Source organism: Carex rostrata, chromosome 19, assembly GCF_964058835.1.
Source record: "Carex rostrata chromosome 19, lpCarRost1.2, whole genome shotgun sequence".
Lineage (NCBI taxonomy): Eukaryota > Viridiplantae > Streptophyta > Magnoliopsida > Poales > Cyperaceae > Carex > Carex rostrata.
Window position 1 is genome coordinate 8,404,869 of NC_135936.1, and position 27,777 is coordinate 8,432,645.

Consider the following 27,777-nt stretch of genomic DNA (forward strand, 5'->3'; position numbering starts at 1 on the left):
AACCATCTGAACTCAAAACTGTTAAAGTTCAACTATTGCACCAGAAAAATAAAAAAAATAAAATAAAGACATCGCAAAGACTACTTAGAACTATGGGGGAATTTCATGTATCACCTCAAACGTTTTAATATTACGTATTTCTCCCTTCAAAATCAATAATTACATATTTATCCTTTAAAATTATAAGAACTCACAGCTTGCATTGTGCATTACATGTAAGGATTTAGCATATCAATTGCACCAAAATTACAATAAAACCAGAAGACACATTTGTTTCGATTCCTTGTCACCAATGACTTCATTTCCTCTTATTTTTTTTCATCCGCTTAGCAGGATCTCGCAAGCACTACATACTTCTTTTCTCTCTTTTTTTGAGAAAAAAAGGCTTTGAAGCCCGTTCCATTAACTGAAACATATTAACTTACATCGATCATACTCTGTTAGGCCCTTAGCAAATTGTTATTGTTAAACCCCTCCTAGCACTAACATCCAGTGCCAGGAACCTTACATCCCTAGAGTACCATTGTTTGTCTAACCACAAAAGAAAAGGCTACCAACAGAGCCTGCAATCAGCAAAAACCTGGAATAGCCAGAACATCAGTCTATCTACAGCTAAGCCACTTGTATCAGGGCTGTGGTTATATCTAAACATAGAGCATTGCAACATAAACAAAATACAATGTTAATTCTTCATCAGTACTCTCCAGCTCTCTCCTTCTTGATTCTTCATCAGCACTACAGACTACTGTAATCTTTTCCTGGTTACCGCAGTTTTCTCTTCCTTCCCTTGCACTGCAACAAAGGTGGGCCATCATACTCTTCAGCTTGTGAGGTTTTCTCTTGGCTTGAAATGACAGCATGCGTAATTTGGCTGCTTGTTGTTACACCTGCTTCAACCTCTCCTGCTCGTGGTGGATCGTATGCCCCAACCCCTTTTGAAGTCATCATTAACAGAATTATTGCCTTCATTTCATCAAGTTTACCATCCACATATTTATATGCTTCTCCGGATTTTGAAGCTAACTTCACGAGCTCTACCAATTTGGGGTATAAAGTTGCATACCTCATAGTTTCCACCTCACCAGATTTTCTGGGACCCATAAGGTTTTCCATCCCGACAATATATAGCTCCCCAGATTTGGCATTCTCATTTGCACCTTTGGTCCAGCGCTTGACAATATATCTGCAAGGAAGGCTTTCTATCCCGACATGTTGCATCACCTTAATGGCATGCGCACACAATAATCCAATAAATTCATACCCTTTGCAACTACATGAGATGGTGTCATCAGTTCTGTCTATCCAAACCCTGTGGGTTTCAGGAACCCAATTGGGAACCAAAGGGTGGCATGTGATGTCAACCTGGTACAATCTATCTCGCTCGACCTCCACAACAACACCATTGGTACTCTCCTTCAAAATCTCCTTAAACATGGAGAAGATGTTCCTAGTATAAACCCGACGTGCATCTACCTCCATGTTGTTCCTTGACCATAACTGAGGGGTTCCATTGATTGTTCGGCAATCCTCATCACTCTCTTTCTGCCAAATCTCTTCGACCAACTTCTCAAGTTGTAGAACAAACCGGTAGATAGAGGTATGGTTATCTACCAACAACTTCATGACTGCATTCATTCCTTCACTTATTTCAGTTGTGGACAAGTTACCAAAGAAAGTACCACGAAAGGAGGCAGGGACCCATTCCTCTCGTTTTTTATACATCGTGTTGAGATGGCTATTGTCTTCCAATTCGTACTTTTGAAGCATCTTCTTCCATGAGCTTTCAAAATCAGCCATTGTCAAGCTTCGATTGATAACATCACAAAACTCATTTTCAAAACCATCCTTGGTGTCATAGTAAACCAACAATTGCTCCCTCGCCTTCCTCATTGCATGCCATTGGCAACATCTATGGACAGCTTTTGGAAAAACTTCTTGTATAGCAGCTCTCATTGTGAGATTTTGATCGGTGATTATCGAAATTGGTGCCTTGTTGTACATTGCTTGCATCCAAGTTCTGAACAGCCAGTTGAAGTTTGTGGCCTGCTCATTTCTAAGAAGACAACACCCGAAAATAATGTTTTGTCCATGGTGGTTAACCCCGATGAACACTCCTAGTGGCATGCAATCTTTATTAGTGTTGTGTGTCATGTCAAAAGTCACCACATCTCCAAACTCAACATATGCCCGTCTCGCTCTACCATCAACCCAAAGTATGTTTATTGCAACTCCATCATCATCTGTCTCTACGGCAAAGAAAAACTCGGGATCCTCCTCTTGCTTTTTGCGAAAATACACCAAAGTGGTTTCGACATCTACACCAACAAGCCTCCTGTTTTCCTCAGGTATTACATCACTCACATCCTTCTTTTTAGAACAAGGTTTATGAATCCCATCCGCCTTTTCTGCTAAGTAGTGCAAAATTTCTAAGGCCGACACATTTTGAGCTCGTATCTCACTTACTAGTAGCTTCTCCTCCTGGGTCATGCCATTTAGAGATCTTGAAATTATTTTTTTGGCCGGACTATCAACTAAATCATGGTTATGTTTGGCATTAAAAGCACTAACTTTCCAGGCTCCATTATTCAGCCGTTTAAACCTTATGTAAGCCATGCAACCGCTCCTCTTATTTGATTTTTCTTTCTGAGGTGTCCCTAGGTTGCCATCAGATACCATTCTCATCTCCTCTTGCTTATGCCGTATAGAGAAACCTTCTTTGGAACAAACCATTCTAACAGATGAAAGTCCATCTTTTCTCTTGGTGTTGGTATTGATCCGGACACCAAATCCGAGTCTACAACCATATGCGGTATAAAATTGTTGTGCCTCGACAACACTACTAAACTCCATACCAACGAAAGGTTCAACATTCTCATCATGTCTAACTTCCTCTTCCTCAATATCACCACCTCCAGGCTCCCCTCCATCACAAATGGAAACTAGATCACCAGCTTCTACATTAGCATCCATAGAATGCAAAATTTGTGCCCCTCCAAATACCTATAATATACAGTACAAAAGATCAATCAGACCACAGCCAATTCTATAATAATCTGACCTGATTTAGGGTATAGAATTCAAGCTTCACATTTTTATCTAATCTGGAAGCTAATTGAACTAACCTATAACCTGACCTGATTTTGTTGCCTTCCAAAGTACCTTCAAATTTTACAGGAAAAAGTGAAAAACACATCAATTTACTGATTTCCAGTTCTGACAATCCCTTCATTTTTTTTCTGATCCATCCCTCTTTCAACTTCTTAAGAAAAATAACAATCTTTTATCCTAAACAATTCCTAAATGAAGCAATTTTCTGCAATAAATTAGCTAATTTTATATAAATTTCAAAGGACAAACAAAATTGGTAAAATTAAAAAAAAAAAAAAAAAATCAGTTCTAGGGTTTTGTGGTGAAAGCGGCCCAGCGTGAATCCAAAGAGACAGAAAGAAAGAAAGAAAGAGAGCATTTAGAGGGAGGGAGAGGATCTGAAACCATACCTTATTCAGCTGTTGTCGCTGCTGCAGTGAAGAGAGGGAGCGAGCGCTGCAGTGAGGAGGGAGAGAGAGAACGAGAGCTCCCCGCCTTACAGCTCCTCCTGCAGCGCAGAGAACGAATAAATTTTGTAATTTGCGTCTCCGTTTGCCTCAATCAGCCATTAGAATCAGTGTACGAATCTTGATGTTCATCGAACGGCTGGAAATATCGTAGCCCAGTAGGTCATCAGTATCAATTCGTATCCTCTGCATTAACTCAAAAGGGAATCTTTTGAGTTAATGAATATTGACCATCCGATCTGCTTTATGATTCATGCAGACTAAATACACACTAATATTAAAGGGCCCCCTATATCATTAGCAAGGCCGGATTGGCTCCGTTTAAAATCAAACGGTTGTGATTCATTAACTCAAAAGATTCCTTTTTGAGTTAATGCAGAGGATATATGCATTCATACGGCTATCACTTTTAGTTAACCAGTGTTTGTCTTGTGATATTTTATCTTCGTATCATGCGTTTTTTTCACTTCCGTATTCCATTCCAAGATATAAACTCCAACTCATGCGTTCGGATATGAGGAATAGATTAAAATAGAGACATTCTTTCAGTCGAACGGGGAAAGAATTGATTAGAACTGCGAAAATGAAAAAAAAAAAAAATGGAATTGAGTATAATTTTTTGTAGTTACAGTTTTCTCTTTTATAACTAGATTCTTTCTCTATTTTTTTATGAGTCAATTTTTTTTTTTTTTATAGAGATGGTGGAATTAAAAAAAAATTGCATTTTACAATTAAGGAAATTTGTTCATTTATCGATACTTTTTATAATTTTACTCTTCCATCATTGATTCATTTCAAACGAACACTATCAAATAGTGAGAAATTGAAATTTATTCAAAATTCTATTGTTTTTCTAACTTTCTTTATATTGTTTTACGAGACTTTTTCTATATTTCAATGGTTTGTCCAACAAATAGATTTTTTTTTTTGCTCACCAATTGAACAGATAGATTTAGTACAACATAACGCGCCGAAATTTTTTTTATATCAAAAAAATAATTCAAATTTCACAATCTACACCTGTTTATGGACAATTCCAAATCCAACAATATGTTGAATTATTAACGGAAATTCAGCCCAAACCCGCTGAATAATTCAGCAAAAATGGAACAGAACTTTCCGCTGAATTATTTGGCTAATTTCCTATTTCTGTTGGATTATTTAGTGAAAATATTATTTTCTGATTTTTTATTTTAATTAAATACAAGTTGTTCTGATTTTTTTTCTTCTATTCAAATATTATAATTTTTTTATATTTTTTGAAAAATAGATGTAGTATTTTAGAATTGAAAAAATAAAAGTAAATTCAATTATAAAGTACTCCATCAATTTATCAATTCTATAGTACTCCATCTATTATTGAAAAAAAATAAAAAAAAAATATTTATATTATTTTAATCAAACAAATAAAAAAAATCAGAACATCTTCTATTTAATTAAAATAAAAAGTTAGAAAATTATCTGTCTGCTGAATTATTCAACGAAGATAGGAATTTGAAATCCGCCAAATTATTCAGCGGATTGGTTAGATTTGAAATTTTGTTAAAAACGAGTATAGATTGTGAAATTTGACTATTTTTTTAATATTAATAAAAAAATTTCGGCATAACGCATGTAGAGTGTTCTTACTGGATTAGCTGAGGACTCCGAATCCTCTGCCCCCCTGGGGGCAGGAATTTTCTATCCCCTCAGCCACTGCGTGTGGAGCCGGTCACTGTGAAAGGAGGCCGATTACTTTTAATTTTCGAACTAGGAGCCCACCTCAGACTCAGACTCACACGCAGTGACTCTGGGAGCAGGAATATATCAGACTTCCTGTCCCTAGGGGCAGAGGATTCGGTTCCTTAGTTGAGTGGCACCTGAAAGAGGCATCTTCTTTGGGCTTTGAAGATATATATACAGGCCCACAGCAATATATAAGAGGTAAAGTTAAATGTTCAGGTTTTGCTTGCATATCTAAGTAACGGTTTACAAATGGTATTCCCATTCTGGTTTGCTTTCTGAATTCTTTTGACTCAGAAAAAGTCTTGAATGATTTATAACATGTTAGTCCTCTGGGGCTGTAATATAAATGGGCTGGGCTTATCTGGAACTTATCTCTAAGCTCATTAAAAAACTAGATTTTTTTTAAAAAATAGAATCAATTTTAATTAATTTATAAAACAAGCACCATTGATTTGATTTTTATAAAAAAAAAACAGCGGTGGAGAATTTAAATTTTGTTCTAAGGAATCTGCGTTGGTTATTTCAACTTATTTCTCCCATCATCGATCCCTAAAATCGGTGGAGCTGTTTTTTTTTTATAATAATTAAAATTTGTTCTATTTTAAAAAATATCCTAAAACTAGTCCTCTCCTCAAAACAGAAAATCATTATTTATAAATAATAATAATTATTAAGAAAAATAGCACAGTAAATTTGTAACATTTTAACAGAAAATAAAGAATTAAGCTATACCTTATCCAGCTGCTCCCAGCCATCTGGCAATAAGAGAACACACAGTTGGAAATCCATTTTTTTCTTTTTCTTTTTCTTTTTCATTTTTTAGTGGTTTATAGTTGTTTGAATCAATTGGGAATCCAAATTTCAACTCTTATGCAAAATGCTGTTTGAAGTGTTAGATCCAAACTTGGGAGCTAGGCCAAATCATCAATAGTATAGTTACGCCTTTTCTTCTCAGATATATATATTTTGCTGTTCTTTAAAACAGGAAAGATACATTCCACTTGTGCTTTTGTAACAATATCTACTTGTATTTTATATGTTATATTAAAAAAAAAATGCTCTATAAATTGACAGTCTATGAATTAAAGTTAGAGAAGAAGAAAAGCAACAATTAAGAAATGATTCATGTACAGTGGTTGGGGGTACGAATATTCTTTGGTAATATATCTTACTAGTGTTAGTTTTAGCATATGCTCCATCACTTAATTGGTAGTTAACAATAAAGTAAAATAAAAAATAGCAGCATTACAATAAGAATCGATTTGCTCCCTTAAGAAAGAGATAATATTATATTGTTAAGTCACAAACAGAATTAGCATAACAGTCAGCAACTGATCAGCATCAAGCAATATCATTAAGAAAACAGAAACACACACAATTAGTTCGTAAGTTGGCATAAAGCACAAAAATTTAAAATCAATTTTCTTGGATTACATTAAGGATACGTTTGGATTGTGCAAGAGTTAGTGCAAGAATAGTGATTTTTGGAGAAAGGGAGGTAACACAATTGGCTAGAAAAATGTCCTAGTGTTGTTATATTCAAAGATCGAGAGTTCGATTTCTCCTCACAAACCTTGGTAGCTACTACCAAGTTTTCAAAAAAAAGAATAGTGATTTTTGAGATAGTAGTTGAGAATAGTACTGCTAACTCAAGTGGTTTGAGAATAGCGCTGATTTTGAACTATTCGAGTTAGCAAAAATGTTGTTTGGATTGTATAATTGGAATAGTGATAGAGGGAATGAATAAAATAATAATTACACTAATTTAATATTCAAACTAATATTATATTATAATTAATATATAAACTAATATTTATTACATTTAAACTAATATTTTTTTAATACTAATCTAATATTTTTATTCAATACTAATTTAATATTTAAACTAAATCTAATTGAGAGAAATTAAATATTTTATTAATATCACTCACCCCATTAGTTCTATTCTTGCTAATCCATCATTTCTATAGATTAGAATAAATCTATATATTCTTGAGCTAACCCAATTTACTAATTTATGTTTGCATCATTAAGGTTTGAAAATAGTAGAACTATATCAAAATTAGCTCTATTAATTCTTGACTCATCCAAACGCATCTAAAAGAGAATGAAATCTTGTGCTATAAGATTAATTGCATTGTATAGTTAGGATGAAATGAATTGCGTCAAAATTTATGCAATTTTATTTAAATTTTCATCAAAACACTTCCTACTAATATGATGGCATGCTAAATGTACTATAAAGCAACCACGAAGCTAGAATATTTTCATATCAGGGGCAAATTTGATCATAAGTAAATTAATAACGCTTGTTAAATTAAATGAATTGTATTTTTGAAATTACATTAAAGCCAATGGAAGCCAAAAATGCTACATGCTCCTTTATTTCTAACCTTCAAAATAATAATAAAAAAAATTAAACAATTAAAATAGAAAAGACTAGTTCGACAATTTTCAGCTATTTGAATACCATATTTTGATAGTATTTTATTACTTCTAAAGCTGATAAGAAAAATGTTCAATTTCCTAATTGGTCAGTGTCTAAGGACATATGATTATTACTATATTTCTGACAAGTATATACACATTGACATTTAAGCGTACATTTGCATCTGCATTGTAAGTAAGAAAATAAACCATTTGTCCCACAACCACCTAATCAGAAGATTGAACATTTCTCTTAAACATATCACACTTTCTTTTATTTTTTTAATAAAGACTAAAAAAGTATACTTTATAATTTGAAATTAGTTTTAATAAGAGCATTTACATCCCTGAAACTATTAGAGTTTCTAATCTGATGTGGCAGTTTTTAATCCAGTTTCAGGGATGTGGGAGAGTTTCTTATTTAGAAACTATGCAGGAAAATTTCTTATTAAGAAACTGTTTATAAACTCTATGTTGGCCAAATGATTGGCTCAAATTGTTTCTCCTTTTTAATTTGTTGCTGACGTGGCTTAATAGAAACTCTAAAATGATTTTCAGGGATGTGAGAGTTAGAAACTTTAAAGACCATAATTTCTAAAAAGTAGTTAACAGTTATTTAGAAATCCTTTTGAGTTTTAGGGATGTAGATGCTCTAAAAAAGACAATAAACTGGATAAATTTATGAGTTTTAAAAAATTTAGAATGATAAATATAATTTTATTATGAATTTTAAAGATAGAAATACGATAATTTCAAAAAAAAAATAATAGATACACATAAAATTCCTCCACCATTAAATTGACCCATAATTGAAGGGGAAGATGTCCATTGATGTGGTTACAATCGTAATGACAAATGAATTATTTAGATTCGGTTCGGTAAGATCAAAAGTTTGTAATTCGGGAATAATTCAGAATTATTCGGATCAGAGATCTTAGTCTTGCAAGAGAGCAAAACAAAATGTTTTGAGAAAAATTTAGAAAAAAAAAATCGTGAATAATTCGTAAAATTCACGAATTATTCGGATTTAATTAAGTCAAAGTTCGGTCAACCGAATAATTCAGCGTTTGCTTCGGCATCAAAAAAAAAAAATTATTTGAATTTAATTCGTGAATCATGTAACTATAGTTACAATTAAAAAGTAAATTTCACCACGCTAACCGCATTGCTTATTTCCAGACCTGTTCACATTGGATCCAAGCTACAACAACTTTAATTTTTTTTTTTACATTTTTCGGAAGTTAATAAATAAAACCTCAATAGCCATATCAACCAATGACCCAACGTGGCTTGAACGCCACTTGACTTAGTTTCTTATAAAAAAAAATGTACGATATATAAAAAGATATTCTCTATCATAAGAAAAAAGAAGAAAAAAAAAAAAGCTTACTCCAGAATAGTAATGTGAAGTGGGGGGCCGAAGAATGCGACTTTGGATAAAAAGCATATCCCAGAAACTGAAAGGTACTGAAACAAGAAATAAGACACGGGAACCTACCTAGCCTAGCTAATCTATTTTATCTTGCAATTGGTGCGCGACCTGATCCACCTATTACTATATTTGACGACCGTACCGTATATATATTTAATCTTATCTCTTTAGCTCGTGAGTCGTGATAATACACCAATTGAGAATCAATATATTGACGGACCTAATACTTAATTTGTAGCTGTAGGCGCTGATTGCGAAGTGGGTAAATAATTTAATATTGTTAAGCACAGTGATAGACTAAATTAAGTTTAAAACAGATCAGTGTTAGTTTACCCATATTTTCATGGATCTGACTTCGCTGCTCTTGAAATAGGAGAGTTTGATTCTGTTATTTCAAATTTAACTGTTTATATGTGTTAAGATTCGTGCATAAAAAAAATTCAACGATTAGATAGAGTTCTGCTCTCTTATTTGAAGAGCAACAAAGTTGGTTCCTATTCTCATAGAGGCAAGCCTTGACATTAATTGTGAAAATAGTACTTCATAACCTCAGGAATTTCAAGCAAATTTATTACAAATTCATGCCCACATCCCATGACTGAAAGATACGGAACTAGATGTGAAAATGGAGTGGATCTATACGGACTCATAGTAGTAAAATCATGTCTATATTTTTTATTTTATTTTCCGGATATGGAAACAGAACGGATATCAGACATATCAGACATATACGGGTTTGGATCCGGACCAGATCGAATATTTATTAAAATAATATAGAAAAATATTAAGAAATATTAAAGTTAATAATATTTATCTAATTATAATGATAAATAACATAAAATTTCGGATACGGATAATTGAAATATATAGTATATATATATATTATTTGAATACGAATAATTGACACGTAAAATCATACCAGTATCCTTATGTACACAGATATTCAGATATCAAATATTCACATCTAAGTTTTCGAATACGGATCGAATATATATTATCCATACCGTTTTCATCCCTATCCACACCCCCCATAGACTTTTCTCAAATTCAAAGTTCATGCCTGTGTGGATAAGATGGGACCACCCGTCCATAACATCTCATTTCAAGTTTTTAATGTTTCTTCGGGTAATTAACTGGGTCATGATAAATATTTCACTGGTTGGCAATTTTAATCTCATATGTCAAAATGTTCTTCGATCCAGATCTTAATCTACCTCTTCTTAATTTATTAGTAAGAGTTGAGGTCAACCACCTTACTATTTAATATTTAAAAAAAAAAAAAAATCAAATATGCAACCTCTTAAAGGGGGAGGATCAGGATTCAGGGACAAATTTAAGACTTAATCAAAGATGGCTAAGCCACCTTTATGATTTTAAAACTTTAATTATATGTATATAAATTTAATTGAATTTTATCCTTTTTAAATTTTTTATAGTCTAGTCATCTCCAATAATTGATATATGTTTATTGTAGCCTAGTGGTTAAAACTCTATTTTATAATTAAGAGATCTTAAATTCAAATTTTATTCACTACAATTGTATATTTTAATTTTCAGTTATTTATATCAAAATTTTCTAGTTCTGTTCTAGAGAGAACGATATCTTTATTACTACATCGAATGTTGATTCTCATGATGTCGCTTGCTTATTTAACTTGGATCATTTAATACGTTTGTATCAAAGGCAACAAATATGCGGAGACGAATGTTTTAAGAGTCGACTGATGCACCAATGAGCATAGTGACAAGGTAACCGAATTACACCCGTTTAATTCTTTTTTGGGGTGATGCCGAACCGAACACCGAATTATTCGGTTGACCGAATTTTGACCGAATTAAACCCGAATAATTTCCGAATTTTACGAACTTTTCCCGAATTTTACGAATTATTCACGAATTTTTCCTGAATTTTTCCAAGAACAATTATTTTTTTGGTTTTTTCTTTTTTTGCTCCCTTGCAGGACTGAGATTTCTAGTCCGGATAATTCCGAATCATTCCCGAATTATACCCGAATTATACCCGAATCACGAATTTTTGATCTCGCCGAACCGAACCCGAATAATTCATTTGTCACTATGCCAATGAGTGTTCATGAGTTCATCTTTGTTTTCACACCTAGATGTGTACACTGGCGACTTGATTTAAAAGACATGCATGCATGTTGTTTATGTAAATATTTAGATATTTCACATATTTTTATCAAAAAATGTGAATGTTACTGTCTATTTTTATTGTTAAATTAGTTAGTTTAAACAAAAATGTATACATATAAAACTTAACTATTACTTGTAAAATTTATATATTTATGCTAAACACTTGTACAATTATATTTCTCAAGAAGTGACTGATGATCATACAAAAATGTATTGGTGACAGGCCACATGACATCTATATTATTATAATATTATTAAACACCTTGATTATAACTATATATGCAAGTGATAAAGCTAACTACCAAATGTTAAAATAAACTAATAAAATATTAACAAGAGCAATATTCTTTCTCAATTTCAAAAAAATATATATATATTCTTACTACTAGTAACTCTTTTAGGTTAAAATACACAATCACACGCATATTTTCAATGAATATATATTTAAAATAACTAACTTATTGTAAAAAGTAGCTAACCAAATATTACAAAAAGTAATGTATTGTTAAAATAAATTGGGGTGGATGCAAATGCAAATGGGGACATTTGATAAAAGTGCTCGAATGAAGCAAACCTAGGATGTGATGTTTTCATTAAGAGAGTTTCATGAGCACAACTATAAAAGTATATCGAATCGGCTTTAAACAACGAATCTAAATCGTTGAAATTCATGTACTTCATAAGAGATGTATGTACATGCACAAATTTGAAAGTTTCGAATTCATTTGCTTAAAGGTCAAGCGGTCAAAGAAATGAAATTTTTATAAGTTATTTTATAAGTTGTTTTATATATATTCATTTTTCATTATTTCTTTGACCGCTTGACCTTGTAGCAAATAAATTCGATACTTTCAAAATTTTGCATATACATACATCACTCATGAAGTACATGGATTTCAACGGTTTGGATTCTCCGTTTGAAACCGATCCAATATGTTTTTGGAGTTGTGCTCATCAAACCCTCTTGGTGAGCACAACTCTAAAAGTATATTAAATTGGCTTCAAACGACGAATCCAAACCGTCGAAATTCATGTACTTCATAAGTGATGTATGTACATGCACAAATTTGAAAGCTTTGAATTCATTTGCTACAAGGCCAAGCGGTCAAAGAAATAAAAATTTTATAAGTTATTTTATGAGTTGTTTTATATGTTCATTTTTCATCATTTCTTTGACCGCTTGACCATGTAGCAAATAAATTCAATACTTTCAAAATTTTGCATATACATGTATCACTCATAAAATACATGAATTTCAACGGTTTGGATTTTTCATTTGAAACCGATCCGATATGCTTTTGGAGTTGTGCTCACCAAATTCTCTTGATGAGCACATCACACCCTAGCTTTGCTCAAAGGAAGAACAAAGCTAGAGTGTAACGTGTTCTCATGACTCATAGTCTTTGAAGATCCTTGGATCAATTAATTCCAATTTGACAACTGACTGATAGATTTTGACAACGGATTAATCGTTATCCTCAAATCATAATGCTTGTGACAAATTTGCCTACCAACTCCAACAAGTCAATCTTTCTTTCTTTCTTTTTTGAAAATCTCTACAAAGACAGAAAAAATGTGAAAAAAAAAAATCAAACTCTCGATATTTAAATAATCATTATTTTTAGGATTTTTTTCCTAACCAACTATGCTACCTCCTCTTCATAGGATGTGCATGTTTTCATATTTCTTCTCTAGTCTTAAAGATGCAGCATGCATGCTAGGAAACATGTCTAAACTTTTTATTTATATACTCACAATTTTCGCTTTACAAACGTTCCAAATAACTAATTTTTGCAGCTTTGCGCGCTTAATCCATTATGTAAATATTACTTATAGGGGTGTGGGGTGTGTGTGTGTAGATAGATATAGATATAGATAGAGATAGATATAGATAGATAGAGAGGGAGAGATAGATGGCAAACTCTAAGGCACTCGGACCCTTGAAAGTTGCATCCAGCTATATGACTGCTAATGCCAAACACGATGGATAAAACAATCGTAAAAATATGATTCAGATCCAGTAATTACAACATGCATCTTTCAAATTTCATGCAAATACATAAGAACTATAAAGTAAACAAGATAGCAAAATTCTCTCTCCCACAAAGTACAAACATGATTTACAAGAAATAAGGAATTATTATATCTGAATCTTCCCAAAAAAATCATAAAGATATACATCAGACGTATAGTAATATAGGTGATTCGTAGGGACCACTGTCAGAAGTTAGATTCTGTGACCGAAAACACCTCAAAACCATAGCTCCAAGAAGCAACTTATGACCAACTCTTTAAAAAAAATCAAATATTATGCCACGGATTTCCTCTTGGAGCTCTAACTTCTGTTCTTTCATGTCTTGCTCGCTTAAATCTGCATGTTGTTTAAATTGCAAGGTTAAAATTTAGATCCACAAATAGCATATTGATAACAAATTAGAATGATTCAATTTGTTTCTTTGAAATTAATTAAATCTACAAGTTGGTTGATGATGTTCCCGAAACGAACCTATGCCCCTTAATTGGGTCCAGTAAATCATTTTGACATTTACGGTCTCTGAAATTGTCCCAATAAAAAAATCAACATTTATGGTCTGTGTTAATGTTGGTCGTAACCCCATTAAAATTATATATAACGACATCTACAGTGACATTCTTTTATTATCCTTAACCCTAATTAATGAACTAAAATCAAATCTTCTACATGAATTTTCTTAATTTGAACGAAATTGTTCAAGATATAAAACAAAAGCACCATAAAATTATATGTATACTAGAACTGCCTAGTGAAAAAAGGTGACAGAAGTACAGTCAAGTGACTTAATAGAGAATATAGTAATATCCAAAATAGAAGCTTGTTGAAATTAAGACGAGGGAACAAGCTAAGGTGCAAGTTACCTAGAATGAGGCATTGGTAATTTGTGAAGAGGCTGATTTGGCTGTTCTATCTCTAGTTCGATGATTCTCCAGTGGACCTGTTGGCGATCCATGCAAATTCTTTTTTCTGTTTTGATGGGGCAGTATCAAATGTGATGGAAGTGATACCAAGGAAGGATGTATAAAATTGGCCGGGCTACCACTGTCCTCACTGCCGCTACAGTCTGCTGGAGGGACCCATGCTCCAACTAAAACAAATTGAGGAGCTTGCGATGCATAATCATTGCTACTGCTACTTCGTACTCTCGAGCTTGGTTTCTTTGTGTGCAGTCGATATTTCTGTAAATTTTGAGGAATTTATGAGTACTTCCAAAAAATAATTGTTGCGCTTGAATTCAACCAAAATGAAGAAATAATGTAAGCAGTCATAAAATGTCAAAGGGAAAATACAAGCTCAATAAATGCATGACATTCATTTCTGTTTTATTAATTGCTGCAGAAACATGCAAAATGCAAAACATTACCAATCATAAAATGTTAGTTCAAGTGCTCATGCACATATCATATTTAAATACATAATGAATGTACAGTGAATTTTATTGACGTCACTCAACAGTAAAACCACATTTCATAAATTTTTTATCATATAAACTAGAGAAATACAAATGCTCTAGAAAAATAAATTGGATCTTTTGACTTGAAAATTCACTGTTTGGTAATACTGTTCAAATTCCAAATATACACTCTGTAAAATATGTTTTATAAAATAATCAATCATGAGTTAACTCCTCTGTAACGAAGATAGTCCTTTTAACTTGTAAATACTACGTTAATGGGGCCAATATATTATTCTTTCCATTTTGGGTACCATCTGATGGCGATGATTAATTAGAGGAATACGACTTGACACAAGATATAAAACAACTAGAAAAAGTATCTTTAAAGCTTATGCTTAATTTCTAAGTATTACTTGCATTTGCCAAAACCTTAATTAAGTAGTTTTGTTGCGGAAAGTGATTAACTTCAGATTTTATAAATTTAATTTAAAAAATATTAACTTTTCAAAATAAAACTATTTTAAATTGTAGAAATAAAACGATAACTTCAGAAACTATCTACAAGTTTATCTACAAATTTTTAGATAAGGATCAAATCAGATAAAAAAAAAAAAACAGATCAGATCTAGCTAGACAGGTAGTCTATATCAATAATTGACCCCATATATTGCAAGATTCAGGTTCAAGCTGTCTAATTTCGATTGGAGAACATTTATGTGGGGTGATAGCTACTTTCAAACCCAAATTAAGTTGCATATATATACAAACACACACACACTAGTAAATCCTCCACTGTAAGTTGATTTCCTATCACATAGCAGTGTGAAACAATTAAACATATTTTTCTTCGAATGGAACATGTTTGGAATACTTAATTTCTCTCTCCAAGTAAAACTCCTACAAAGCAAGTGAAGCCCAAAGTACCCATCAATTTATTCAGCTAGTGATCATAAACAATTTATGAGTAAAACACAGCAAGGTCTCTTTAAGTTTAATTAAATAACTAGTTATTACTAAATTTTCTTTTTAACTAATTAAAGGTGACAGATTGTATTGGTCGAATTAAAGGTGGGTTTATTCCAAGTAATCTAATGCATTACATGAAAACAGTGTGTTTCAAATGATATAAATGCATGTAACTAATCTTACCTGCAAATGGCTCTTGACCTCATCATTGGTTAGACCATCCACTTTCATCAACTCCCTGATATGTTTTGGTGTCGCCACTGCAACCATCAGTTCAAAACTTCAAAACATTTTCAAAATTTTGGCAAAGAATTGAAGGCAGTTGGAGGGACTTGCACTCTTATTCTAAAATTACTAATTTGAGAGCTATGTTAAGTAGACATAACAACAATTTTTTGTAGATTCATGATGTCATATAGACCATTAATTGTTTAAAAAGGAATGTTTCTCTGTAATTTCTAGCCTTGGAAGGGGCTCGTGACTATATATATTAGAAACATATGGTATATAAAAGCCTCGCAAAAAAAAAAATGAATTTTTTTGTTTCCTTATTGATTATTGTTTGGTTTAGAACATTAGAAAATTACTATATATATATATGGTTGGGAACTAACCATCGGCACCACCGAGTTGCTCAAGTGAATGAACAAACCGGCGGTGGAGTTCCTGTGACCAGCTACGCCTCGACTTTTTATTAGCCTCGGATTTTTGTTCCTCTTTCTCTTTTTCTTTGTCTTGCTCATTTGACTCAATTTTCTTTTGACAATCTTCTTCAACATTGCTAAATCCTTCTTCATTAATACATCTAGCATCCACAAAGGCAGCTTCTTTTGGCCTCTTATCCTTAAATTAAGAAAAGAAAAAAAATATATTGGACAACAAAGTTAAGAAAAAAAAAATGAAATAAGGATCGATAACAGCCTAGGTTAGAGGCCCTGCACGAGTGTATTATACAATAACAGCACCAAAAGTGTCATTTATCTAACACTACATTTTTATTTATTTCCCATTGTTTGCAAATTAAGTAATTTTAATGGTATACGTAGCTTGAGTTTTCAATGGGAGATCAAATTAGGCCTAGATGAAAAAAATATGTTCAGTTCCTGAATTCTAACAAAAAAAAAATGTTTCAGTTATTAAATATCATGAATATAGAATTATAGATTAACTTTTTTTTTTTTTTTTTTGAAAAAAACTGATAGAGGCTATCAGCTATATATAATATAGATTAACTTTTTAGATGAAAACTTGAAGTATAAAAAGAAAATTATGCATTTAAAAAAATTGTTTGTAGCAGTTACTGTTGCTATAAAATTATTAGCAGGCTAAATATTATCTTTACCGTTGTACTGTTGTCTTTTTCAGATTCTTGACTCCACAGCCGAAGAGAAGAGGACCAATCCTTTTTGTTGTTGTCAGATTTATCTTGTTCAATCGCATCATCATTCTCAGAATAAGAGAGGTTCAGATTTATTGGAATAGACTCCTCCACAACTGCTTGCTGTTGTTGCTCCTCTATTTGCTTTGTCAAAGTCTCAATTGCTACATATAATAAAGGAAAGAAAACAATGGAAAAAGGAAGAGAAATTAAATAAGTTGGTTAAGCAACCCAAAACCCATATCATTGTAAAAGGGTTGAACTTTTTCCTTCCTTTTTTATTCAAGAAAAAATTAAAGAGAGCTCTCTAATGCTTAAATTCAGATTCAACAAAAAGAATTGCTATATATAATGTCTTCAATTGAAGTAAAAGCCATGGTAGCTGGAACAAATTAAAGAAGGAATAAGCGTACTTTCATTGACAATCTGGAGGGAAAGAGGAAGCTCTCGTTGAAAAATCTCAATCTTTTTTCTCTCTTCTTCAAGAGCGCTCAGATATTCTCTCTTGTCTACCATTTTCTGATCCATAATGAACGCTCATGAAAAATTTGGGATAAAACAGGGCATGCAACGTTAATTTCTAAGGAGAAGAAGTGAAAGGAGAGGAAAAAGGAAAGCAAAAGAAAGGAAAAATAAAAGAAAATACAATGAAGTGAAAGGGAGATGAGAAGAGGCGGCCAGACGAAGGAGAAGAAATAAAGAAGGATAAAAAAGGGAAGAAGGGTTAAAAAGGACACGAAGTCGAGGCGTCGCGTACAGAAATGAATCTTTGGTATAATTCGAGTTAGTGGTGGGGTAGATAGAGAGAGAGACAGGAAGAAATAGTCTAGTGAGATAGAGAGAGAGAGAGAGAGAAGGCATTCAAAGTCTAATGGGAGAAGGAGATAAGATCAACGACACGGCTGACTACGACTCCAAATCAATTACAGATCTCTTTGTTTATTCAATTATTTGTTTACTTTAAGTTTATAATATTTAGTCGTTGGTTTCAGCCTTCCAGCTGCCTAGCTCGTAAGAAGACTCCAGAAAACCAAAAATACAAATTACAAGCTCATTTTCTTTGCTCCAAAAAGGAAGTAAGCTTAATTTCCCTTTAACTTAAGATAATAGAAATTTGATGTGATCGTTGCCGAATTTTAGGCCCGTTTTGTTTCAGGAAGAGAATCAGAACAGGCAATTTCCCTAAAAAGAATTTGCCATTTTGCATACCATTGTCTGCTGAGAAAATAGAATAGAAAGAATCGAGAAATTAATGGCATCTAGATCTTATAATAAAATCTTGCTGCAGAAGAATTACAATGCGACTTGCTCCACAATTTAATAAAAAGAAGTGAAAAGGAAAAAAAGATTGCGACTTGTATTCCCTCGAAACTAGGTGCACTGCACAGGTGGTGAAGTAGAATTTATTACCTTATCAATTTCTTCTCTTATCTTTACATCCTATCTCTTAGTATCAAATGCTAATCTATTTGACGTAAGTAATGCAAAGATGCTTAATATATTACATTCTGATATGCAACCATTTTGAAACTAAACCGAAAATGCATTCTAGACCGTTGAAAGGGATGTGAGAGTTATCGTATTAATTTTGTAACAATTAAGGGAGAAAATATATAATTTTAAAAGTTTAATAGAATAAATATGAGAAACATTTTATTTTGAAAGAACAAATATCATATTGATTTATATTAATATCATATTAATCTTCTTAACGAATTCTCGTTCCAGTGATAGAACACGACAATAATATATTAGTTAATAAACAATAAACTAATTAAGTTATATCACAGTTTTTTTAAGTAAAGGTTGGACTTTAATTATTAATATTTATAAATAATATTTTTTATTTTGAACCTACAACTTTATAAACAGAAAATATTGCCTTTATCACTAAGTTAAAGTAGTATTTTGCAAACGGATCAGTCTGGTTCGGTTTAGTTCAAATCTCCACGGTTTATGAGTTGCACCGGTCCACGGGTTGGTCCAGTCTACGGGTTGGCACAGTCTGGGTTAGGCAGGCCAGATTTGGAGGGAACGACCCAAATCTGTGCCATGGCCATGGTCTCGGTCCGACAGGTCCAAGTTGGTCTGATATGATTTGTTTTTTATTAATCAATTGTTTTAACAAAAATTAATTTTGGTTCGGTTTTGGTTCGGTTTTTGTCTGAGTTTGGTCCAGGTTGGTTTGTGTTTGGTCTGGGTTAGTCCGGGTTTGGTTCGGGTTAGGCCGGGTTGGTCTGAGTTAGTATGGTCCGGTCTGGACTAAAATGGATCACGAGGTTTGAATCAGCCGGGTTGGCACGGTTCTAGTAGAGAAAACTAGCCCAAACCTAGACTAGATCCGTCCCGTGACCCCAATCTGGATTGGCATGGTTTTAGACCTGATCTAGATTAGTCCAGATCAGTCTCGTAGGTGGTCCGGTCCGGATCTGAACCGGCTGGTTTTTTTTCAAAACTCTAAGTCAAAAGCTGGTTCTTAGTTATATTATAATTTTTTTTACTTTGTATTATAATGAACGAGGAGTGTAAATAAATTTAGACTTGAAGACTGTCCAAAAATTAAAGACAGAAATTGTGCAATAAATGACTGCCTAGTTTTGTTGTTATAATGTATACCTCTAGTGCTTGGCCATGGATTTAGCAAATGGTTTTTTCTATGGAATTTGAAAATGACTCGAAGGAGCTGAAGGACACTAGTAATCCCGTAATAAACTCATAAACTAGTTCTTAGTTAGTGCCAAGTCCATAATTAATATATACTCCATAAACTAGTTGATAGTACTCAAAGTTTTCTCAACACTATTCCTCTACTGTTATTTTCTATTGTTTAATTTGTATTAAATTCTTAACATTATATCAATCAAACATTTAAGATTTCTCTTTTGTCAGTCAGAAACATCAATAGTAGATTTTTTTTTATACAATAGGTTATATTAGAATAATTAATAATAATAAATATTATATTGCAGTAGGACTGTTGGAGTAAGGCTATGGTACTATACATATTACATTTTCTATATTTTTTAATTAAATGAGTAGAATATGTTTTGATAAATCAGGCGTATAAATTCCTCTATCCACATATATAGTGAGTTCAGGATTCGAATCTACTGCAATTCTTCACATGTAAACAGTATTCTGAAATCCCTGCTTTTACAAATACAATTATCGAATTGTTTTGAGATGCGTGCATAGAAAACTAGCTGTTTTGAGATATGTGCACAAAAAATATTGGACGGTTGGATTTGAAAAAGCAGAAATTTCAAGGTTATTGTTTCCGAACTTCACATCGCAGCAGATTTATATCCAATGAGTTCATCACATTAACACTCTCTCTCATACATCATGAGAGGGTTTGGATTCTCTAAATTTTTGAGTTTTTTCATACTTTTTTCTAGCAATTAAATCAGTAATTTTTAGTTGAACGGTTGTAAATCATTGTAGGGTGCAAAATATGTAAGATAATGAAGCTCATAATTAATATATTTTTACATATTGGTCTCACTAAAATTTATTAAATGTATAAAAATATCAAAATATATGGATTCTAGTTTTTTTGTATATATATATACACAATTTAAACTTTAGGACTAAGTTAACCCATCAAACTCAGGGGATGGATATTTAAAACACACTAGTACAAAAAACTCATTTACTGACTGTTAAAAAACCTCTTTACTGACTGTTATTGAGGCGTCAGTGATGGCGCCGCCAGTATAGATACTCAACACTGGCGGGTAAAAAACAGTCAGTATGGATAGCCTACACTGACGGTTTAAAAAACAGTCACTGTAGGGTGCCTACACTGACTGTTTTTTTTTAAAACAGTCACTGTAGGCACCCTACACTGACTGTTTTTTTTTTAGAACAGTCAGTGTAGGCACCCTACACTGACTGTTTGTTTTTAAAAACAGTCACTGTAGGCACCCTACACTGACTGTTTTTTTTTTAAAACAGTCACTGTAGGCACCCTACACTGACTGTTTTAAAAAAAACAGTCACTGTAGGCACCCTACACTGATGGTTAAAAAACAGTCACTGTTGACGTAAAATTTTTGGCATGGTTCTGCCTGTATCGGGGCTAGCCTCCATATTTTTGCTAGCCATATATATTACTATACTACATTCATTGACTATTAAATAGAAGATCATGCAAATAATGTACACAACATAAACAAAAGACAACACAATTTAATAACATAACATATTCATTCACAAAAAAACCACACTATAGTAAAATGTACATAACACATATATAGTAACAAAATATACATTTGAAATTAACAACATTGCATTTGTTATGACTAGTTTAGAAGTTGTCCAAGAAAAATGTACACCATTGTCGTGTTATTGCATGAAGTTGCGTCGGTGTATATTTTTCTATCGGTAAATCACACTGCATCAATAAAAATTGAGAAGTTAATTTTATCCAAGCTATATGAAAAATGAATCAATTTCAATCATAAAATACATACATTAGGAAAAATGTCAAATTGCGTAGTGACTATGTCTTGCATGTGTTTCATGACATGAAATCCACACACCTTGCCACCTTTTTGCCTAGGGCTCTGAAATGTTCAATGCAAGTGAAATAATTACCCAAGAGAGCTCAATAGCAAAGAAGGCAACAAATTAAGTGTCAAACTAAAACTCAAGTGTACAAGTTCACACCTTAATGAATTGCCACACACATTGCATGGATCCCTCCTTGTGCACTCCTCCAAACTCCACATAAGATTCAAAAATGCTGAAATTTTATTAAATGTCAATGAATTAATTAGTATTACCAACAAATAATACATTGATTGTAAGTAAATGAAGTTAGACTAAATGTTATATTTATTGCTCACTCTATAAATGGCACCATGATCTCATAATTTGGTTCCTTTGGCGCTAGAGAATCAATAACATACACCGTATTATCACGCATGACAAAAACAAGAAGCACCCAATGTTTACTACATCATACATGATAATAATCAATCTACATATGTTGTTAAAAATATATAAACTACTCCAATAAAAGTAGCAACTTACAACTCAAAGTATGGTGCAAGGATAAATTTCTTATCCTGCATATTATTCAATGACTCGAGCAAGTAGCTTGAAGCGGCACTACTTGATTCAGATCTAAAAAGTGACTGAGATATCCTACTAGGGTCCAAAAAACCGACATCAGCCTCGCGACCTAGATCAGTGACACATCTCTTCATATATCTGAAAATCATTACATAAATGTTTAAAATGAGTTAATTGTAAAAATAATCACTACGCGTAAAGTTAAACAAACTCACATAACCCAGATGGATATTATTGAAACATCGAGCATGTCTTGCTTCACTAGATCCTTCAAGTCGTTAAAACCTAAGTTGATTAACGTTGACTGAGGAAGCAACAGACCCTCCTTAATGGGCAAGAGGAACCCATTATTTTCAGGCGGTTCTTTCATCACCCTCTCATGTATGGCTTGGAATTCCGGTCCCACCTTAGCTAACATTTTCTTTGAAATAAGCGCCTCACGATGCATGGATTTCTCAAATTCTTTAGATGCTGACTCAGTTGGCATTGAGACATCTTGTTCTATACACTAGAACAAATAATAACTTGTTAAATAAAAATAATTGTGGTACACGCAATGAGCTTGTTAGATGCTGATTAGGATTTTTTATGTTGGTTCAAACATGTTTTTTTTTTTCCTTGCTGTTGACTAGCAAAAAAGAAAAATGTTATGTACACATGCAATAGGAAAAGAACACATGCTTCTAAATATATCAGAAATAAAAATATTATGTTACCTCGTCCAAAATAATTGAATCTTTCGGCCATTGAATGAAACTTCCCAAGGTGTCTTCGATTTTGACAAAATCCTTATTAATTTTAGTCGGAAGAGGAAACTTGAGATAGATATCGTCAACGGCAGAATCCACCTGCACCTTCATGTTACCAAATGGGTTCACTCCATCTGAACTAAACCCAAGTCTTAGGTTTCTTGGTTCATCACCAAATTTTTTTTTGAACTTTCTGTCAATATTTCTCCATTGCGGTGAATCAGCAGGGTGTCTGAGTTTTCCATCTTTTTTTCGGATATCAGCATGCCAACGCAACAACTGTGCATCTTTAGGATTTTTGAACAAACGCTTGAATCTCGGTATCACGGGGAAATACCATATCACTTTCGCTGGAGGTCCTTTTCTATTTGTATCATCATTACCATCAGTTTGGTTCTTTCTTTTATAACGAGATTCACCACATGTTGGACAAACTTCACATTTCTCGTACTCGTTCCGATACAATATGCAATCGTTCGGACATGCATGTATTCTTTCTACGTCTAGACCCAAAGGACACAATAATTTTTTGGCTTGATAACATGATCTTGGTAACTCATTCTCATCTGGAAGCATATCTCCTAAGATTTTTAATAAGGCGGTAAAACTTTTATCACTCCAACCATTACTTGCCTTTAAATTATATAGTTGTAATACAGCATGTATTTTGGTAAAATTTTCGCAACCAGGATACAAAGGTTTTTCAGATTCATTATACAACTCATGTAAATTGTCATTTTCCTCATCACTAAACATTTCTCCTAAATTTTCATTCGGGTTAAAATTATTATCCACATCCATTTCCTGACCACTATCAACACTGGCATCCTCACCCTCCTGGTCAATCTCAGCATTTGTAGCGGTGCTTGTTTCTCCATAACTCTCTCCATGCCTAGTCCAACGTATATATCGCTCTTTAAAACCACGACGAATCAAATGATTTTTCACCGTTTCAATAGTGTGAAACCTCTTCAAGTTCAAACAGTCTTTACAAGGACACGAAATTGTATCATCACCCTTTGCCTTCATGTCTTGCTCAGCAAATTTTATAAAACTTTTCACACCCTCCAAATACTCAATGGTATTACGACCTCCATACATCCAATCTCGATCCATCTGTAATTGCAAAAATAATTAGGTAAGAGGTCAATGACTCTTAAAATTACCATTTGGGGCTTACATAGGGCCGGTGCACAATCCTAACCCACTCTTTGAATGCTTTGTCTCAATAGTGATCACATGTCAGCATGATTTGGTATTTGAGAAAAATTCAGCAGCATTTCTCCTTTGTTCCCCAAGTACGAGTAAATATCACATCCGTTTGGAAATGAAATCCAATACGTACTCGTGGGAACAACAAGGATAAATGCTACTGAATTTTTCTCAAATACCAAATCTGCTGACATGTGTCCACATCCTAAATGAGACAAAACATTCAAAGAGCAGTCCCAACAGGGAACAATTCAAAATTAATCCCTATTGGATTAATTTTGAACGGGCATCGACCTAAAAGGCATACTAAATGTTCAAGGCAAATTGGATAGATTGCACAATACAATAATATTAAACTACCAACTATTCAATATATAATTCATTCAAAATTAGAAATACCAATCAACATATATAAAGCCATTAATCTAACCCGGCCATCAACAAATTTAATTAAATTTAAGAGTAAACAAAGTTACCTATATATAACCGTAGATCGAAATATAGTGTGATCAATATGCTTGTGGTGGAGAGAGTGATCAACAGATTTGAGTAGAGAGAGAGAACGCCCAACAAAAGTAGAGAGAGAGAGAGAGTGCAAAAAAAAACACTATTTGAGAGCTGAAATGCGAAAAACGCAAAAAATCAGATTAATGGCGGCTGGAATTGGAAGGAGGACTTATATACTTTCAAAAATAAACCAACACTGACTGTTAATAAGAAAAAAAAGTCAGTAAAAAGTTCAATAGTGACGGTTCTATTAAACCCGTCAGAGAGCTAGGTTTTTTATGAAACACAACGGAGAGAAACACTGACCCTTTTATTAAAAAAACAGTCACTGTAGAGTATACTATCAACACCGACCCTTTTATTAAAAAAACAGTCACTGTAGGGTGAGGCAACACTGACCCTTTTATTGAAAAACAGTCACTATAGAGTATACTATCAACACTGACCTTTTTTTTAAAAAAACAGTCACTGTAGGGTAAGGCAACACTGACCCTTTTATTAAAAAAACAGTCAGTGTTGGTGTACATCTCAACACTGACTGTTTTTTTAATAAAAGGGTCGGTGTAGGCTGTGCTCAACACTGACGGTTATAAAAAAAAACAGTCAGTGTTGATTCACTGACGGTTGTTTCCAATTTAACAGTCAGTGTTGAAATTCTTCTTATTTACGATTTTGCCACGCAGTCTCTACACTGACTGTTACACGTTAAAACCGTCAGTGATGGAGGGTCAGTGAAAGGGTTTTTTGTACTAGTGACACTTAAATTAATAATCACTATATTATTTGTCAAATACACACAGAGAAACTAAAAAACAGGACTTGCCATTTTTTTTCTCTATTTATATGTATACTTTTTTTAGGACTGCAATGATGAACAACTTACCCATTGTGAAATAAATTTGTTAGTTCCAGAACATTGATTTTTTTTTTAAATATAACTGTTTTTAAAAATTTTAACGGAACAAACACTATACATGAGAAGCTATAAAAAAGACTTCACCAATCCTAGAGAGCAGTAGAGGCAAAAAAAACATTTTCTAGATCGGTGGAGCAAAAAAAAATTACATTTATCTAAAATCCACACTATCAGTTGTCCGAAAACAGTGCTTGTTCAGTTAAAATGATTAAAAACAGTTCTATTAAAAAAAATCCAGAATATTTGTCTTACTTATCAGTGGTTATTTAAAATATTAACAAACTGTTGATAAAAATTATTATACTCTTTGCAAAACTTAATTCAAATATTTATCTGTAATATCAGAATTCAAGCCTATATATCAGTGTTTTAAATAGCGCGCTATAGCGTTTTCCGACCAAAAAAGCTATGGCGCTATGCCCAAATAGCGCCGCTATTTGAGCATAGCGCGATTTTTTTAACCCGTACGCTATTTCGCGATAAACGCTATTTAAACCATTGCTATATATAAAGCGGTTTTCACCCTCAGCTATCACCTTTAAAAAGTAAGCACATTATGTATCTCCATTCTTATATTATGTACGTAGTTGTCCTGATTCATCAATGGCTGAGATTGAAAGATGAATTTTCAAATTAAATATCAACCCTCCAATTACATAATTTGTCTCTTTTGATTAAATACATCTATTTAATGTATAGAAGTCTAAATTTAATTAAAATCATACTCGCCACACAGACTATTACATGGTTGTCACAATTAAAATTGAATGTATCCCTAACGACCCATTTCCTTATTTCTCCTTATAGCTATATTTGATTCATGCAATTCAATTATTTACTTATTTCTCCGATTCTTTACAATTAAATTATGTTCTCTATATTTTCGACAATGAAAATAGAAATTATTCAATCTTTCTGAATCTGTAGAGAAAATCAATTTTTCATGTGTGAAGAGGAGAAATAGTCTTTATTAGAGCTACTAATATGTTTTCACAATTTCTTAATTTGTTGCTTGCTACTAATATGCATTTCACAATTTCTCTTCACATACTAATAAATTCAGTAATATGTTCCCGTTGCAACGTCCGGGAACGATACTAGTATGATATTATGATTGCATTGCATGTTGTTAATTGAGAACCGTAATAATTGAAATTAATTTACTCTTCAACCAATGGGTGGATGCCAGCGATGCATGAATTAGATCCCCAAACGTCTAGTATGTGTTTCTAAATAATATTCCCTAAAGAAATAGGGATAATTTAATGTATATCCCCCAAAAATCTCAAAATTATATATTTTTTCATTCTAATTTATAATATCATATTTATCTTTTTAAATTGTAAAAACTCACAAATTTATTGCCTATTATATGAAAACTAGTTTAAACTTTATGAAGTTCTCATTTTATCCTTTGTTAAACAACAAAAATATGCGTAAGATATGTCCAGTCTTGAAATCAGCATTCTTGTGAAGATAAACTATTTATTTTCCTACTTGTAAACATACACCGATATGTCATTGTGTTTGTGTCAAAAGTAGAAATATGAACCGTTTTCCCTACCAAATTGGTCAATTAGGTATTTTACAAATGCTAAATATTTTTCTAATAAATGATGAAATGTGTTTTATAATTTAAACTGATTTTATTAAAAAAACAATAAATTGATTAAATTTAGAAGTTTATGAAATTTAGGAGTGTAAATATGATGTTATCAAATTTAGAAGGGAAATATGCAATTTGAAGGTTTTGAGGGATATATATGAAATTCTAAAAGAAAATATAATACTAACAAACATAACATTTTCTATACGATAGATAGATGGCAATAAAACAAATTCACAAATCTTCTTAATATTTCCTCAGTGCATTTGACCCATTTCTAATTATATAAATATTTAATTAAATCCACTACGTCAGAGGTAAGATAAGAAAAAAAATATGCTCACATATTTATCCATGGTGAAAGCTGATATTTTATTTAAATATTATACTATTAATGGTCTTAAATTTGATAGGTAGTCGAATCTAATCTGAATATCAAGATAATCATAAAAGACTTTAAAATCGATGTCTTTTATCGTAAAGGCAAATAGCACCACAAAAGTTCCATACAAATAAGGGCTGTCAACGAGCTGGCTCAGTCCGAGCTAAGTCCTAGCACAGCTTGTTAATTCTGAACCGAGCTACAGCCGCACGAGTGAGCTGGATTTAGGACATCTGAGCTAAAACCTCAGCTTGAACTC

At 32.7% G+C, this 27,777-nt stretch overlaps 4 protein-coding genes across 6 annotated transcripts; all 4 read right to left on the minus strand.

Annotated features, from left to right (window-relative positions):
- Window positions 1–440: 440 nt before the first annotated feature.
- On the minus strand, window positions 441–3,614 carry LOC144571922 (protein FAR1-RELATED SEQUENCE 5-like). The gene is made up of 2 exons (XM_078321316.1): window positions 3,498–3,614; window positions 441–3,000 (listed from the first exon to the last, which is right to left on the minus strand). The coding sequence occupies exon 2, from the start codon at window positions 2,968–2,970 to the stop codon at window positions 763–765; it is 2,208 nt and encodes a 735-aa protein (XP_078177442.1). The 5' UTR covers window positions 2,971–3,000; window positions 3,498–3,614; the 3' UTR covers window positions 441–762.
- Window positions 3,615–13,280: 9,666 nt separating this feature from the next.
- On the minus strand, window positions 13,281–17,822 carry LOC144571881 (transcription factor NIGT1-like). 2 transcript variants are annotated; one of them, XM_078321278.1, is made up of 6 exons: window positions 17,481–17,822; window positions 17,032–17,231; window positions 16,304–16,532; window positions 15,873–15,949; window positions 14,169–14,505; window positions 13,281–13,648 (listed from the first exon to the last, which is right to left on the minus strand). In XM_078321278.1, the coding sequence occupies exons 1-5, from the start codon at window positions 17,593–17,595 to the stop codon at window positions 14,188–14,190; spliced, it is 939 nt and encodes a 312-aa protein (XP_078177404.1). In that variant the 5' UTR covers window positions 17,596–17,822; the 3' UTR covers window positions 13,281–13,648; window positions 14,169–14,187. The 2 variants fall into 2 exon arrangements, with proteins under 2 accessions (XP_078177404.1, XP_078177403.1); XM_078321277.1 differs by having other exon boundaries at window positions 13,281–13,663; window positions 14,188–14,505; window positions 17,481–17,820.
- Window positions 17,823–21,308: 3,486 nt separating this feature from the next.
- On the minus strand, window positions 21,309–22,618 carry LOC144571790 (uncharacterized). Of its 2 annotated transcripts, none has more exons than XM_078321169.1 (6): window positions 22,362–22,618; window positions 22,105–22,284; window positions 21,918–22,025; window positions 21,739–21,814; window positions 21,543–21,635; window positions 21,309–21,447 (listed from the first exon to the last, which is right to left on the minus strand). In XM_078321169.1, the coding sequence occupies exons 1-6, from the start codon at window positions 22,592–22,594 to the stop codon at window positions 21,415–21,417; spliced, it is 723 nt and encodes a 240-aa protein (XP_078177295.1). In that variant the 5' UTR covers window positions 22,595–22,618; the 3' UTR covers window positions 21,309–21,414. The 2 variants fall into 2 exon arrangements, with proteins under 2 accessions (XP_078177295.1, XP_078177294.1); XM_078321168.1 differs by having other exon boundaries at window positions 21,310–21,463.
- A 235-nt stretch (window positions 22,619–22,853) lies between these two features.
- On the minus strand, window positions 22,854–23,608 carry LOC144571901 (uncharacterized). The gene is made up of 2 exons (XM_078321297.1): window positions 23,582–23,608; window positions 22,854–23,528 (listed from the first exon to the last, which is right to left on the minus strand). Exons 1-2 carry the CDS (start codon window positions 23,606–23,608, stop codon window positions 22,854–22,856), a joined length of 702 nt encoding a protein of 233 aa, XP_078177423.1.
- Window positions 23,609–27,777: the final 4,169 nt, after the last annotated feature.

Excerpts from the sequence above, each read along its gene's own strand:
- LOC144571922 (XM_078321316.1), bottom strand. The coding sequence starts at position 2,970 with ATGGATGCTAATGTAGAAGCTGGTGATCTAGTTTCCATTTGTGATGGA.
- LOC144571881 (XM_078321278.1), bottom strand. The coding sequence starts at position 17,595 with ATGGATCAGAAAATGGTAGACAAGAGAGAATATCTGAGCGCTCTTGAA. Across the intron at positions 16,533-17,031 it reads AAAAAGACAACAGTACAACG|GATAAGAGGCCAAAAGAAGC; the intron begins GTAAAGATAATA and ends TCTTAATTTAAG. Across the intron at positions 15,950-16,303 it reads GCAACTCGGTGGTGCCGATG|TGGCGACACCAAAACATATC; the intron begins GTTAGTTCCCAA and ends TGATGGTTGCAG.
- LOC144571790 (XM_078321168.1), bottom strand. The coding sequence starts at position 22,594 with ATGCATCGTGAGGCGCTTATTTCAAAGAAAATGTTAGCTAAGGTGGGA. Across the intron at positions 22,026-22,104 it reads CTTGCACCATACTTTGAGTT|TAAACATTGGGTGCTTCTTG; the intron begins GTAAGTTGCTAC and ends TGTATGATGTAG. Across the intron at positions 21,464-21,542 it reads AATTTGACATTTTTCCTAAT|TGTGATTTACCGATAGAAAA; the intron begins GTATGTATTTTA and ends TTATTGATGCAG.
- LOC144571901 (XM_078321297.1), bottom strand. The coding sequence starts at position 23,608 with ATGAATCTGAAAAACCTTTGTATCCTG. Across the intron at positions 23,529-23,581 it reads TGAAAAACCTTTGTATCCTG|GCAAGTAATGGTTGGAGTGA; the intron begins GTTGCGAAAATT and ends TATAATTTAAAG.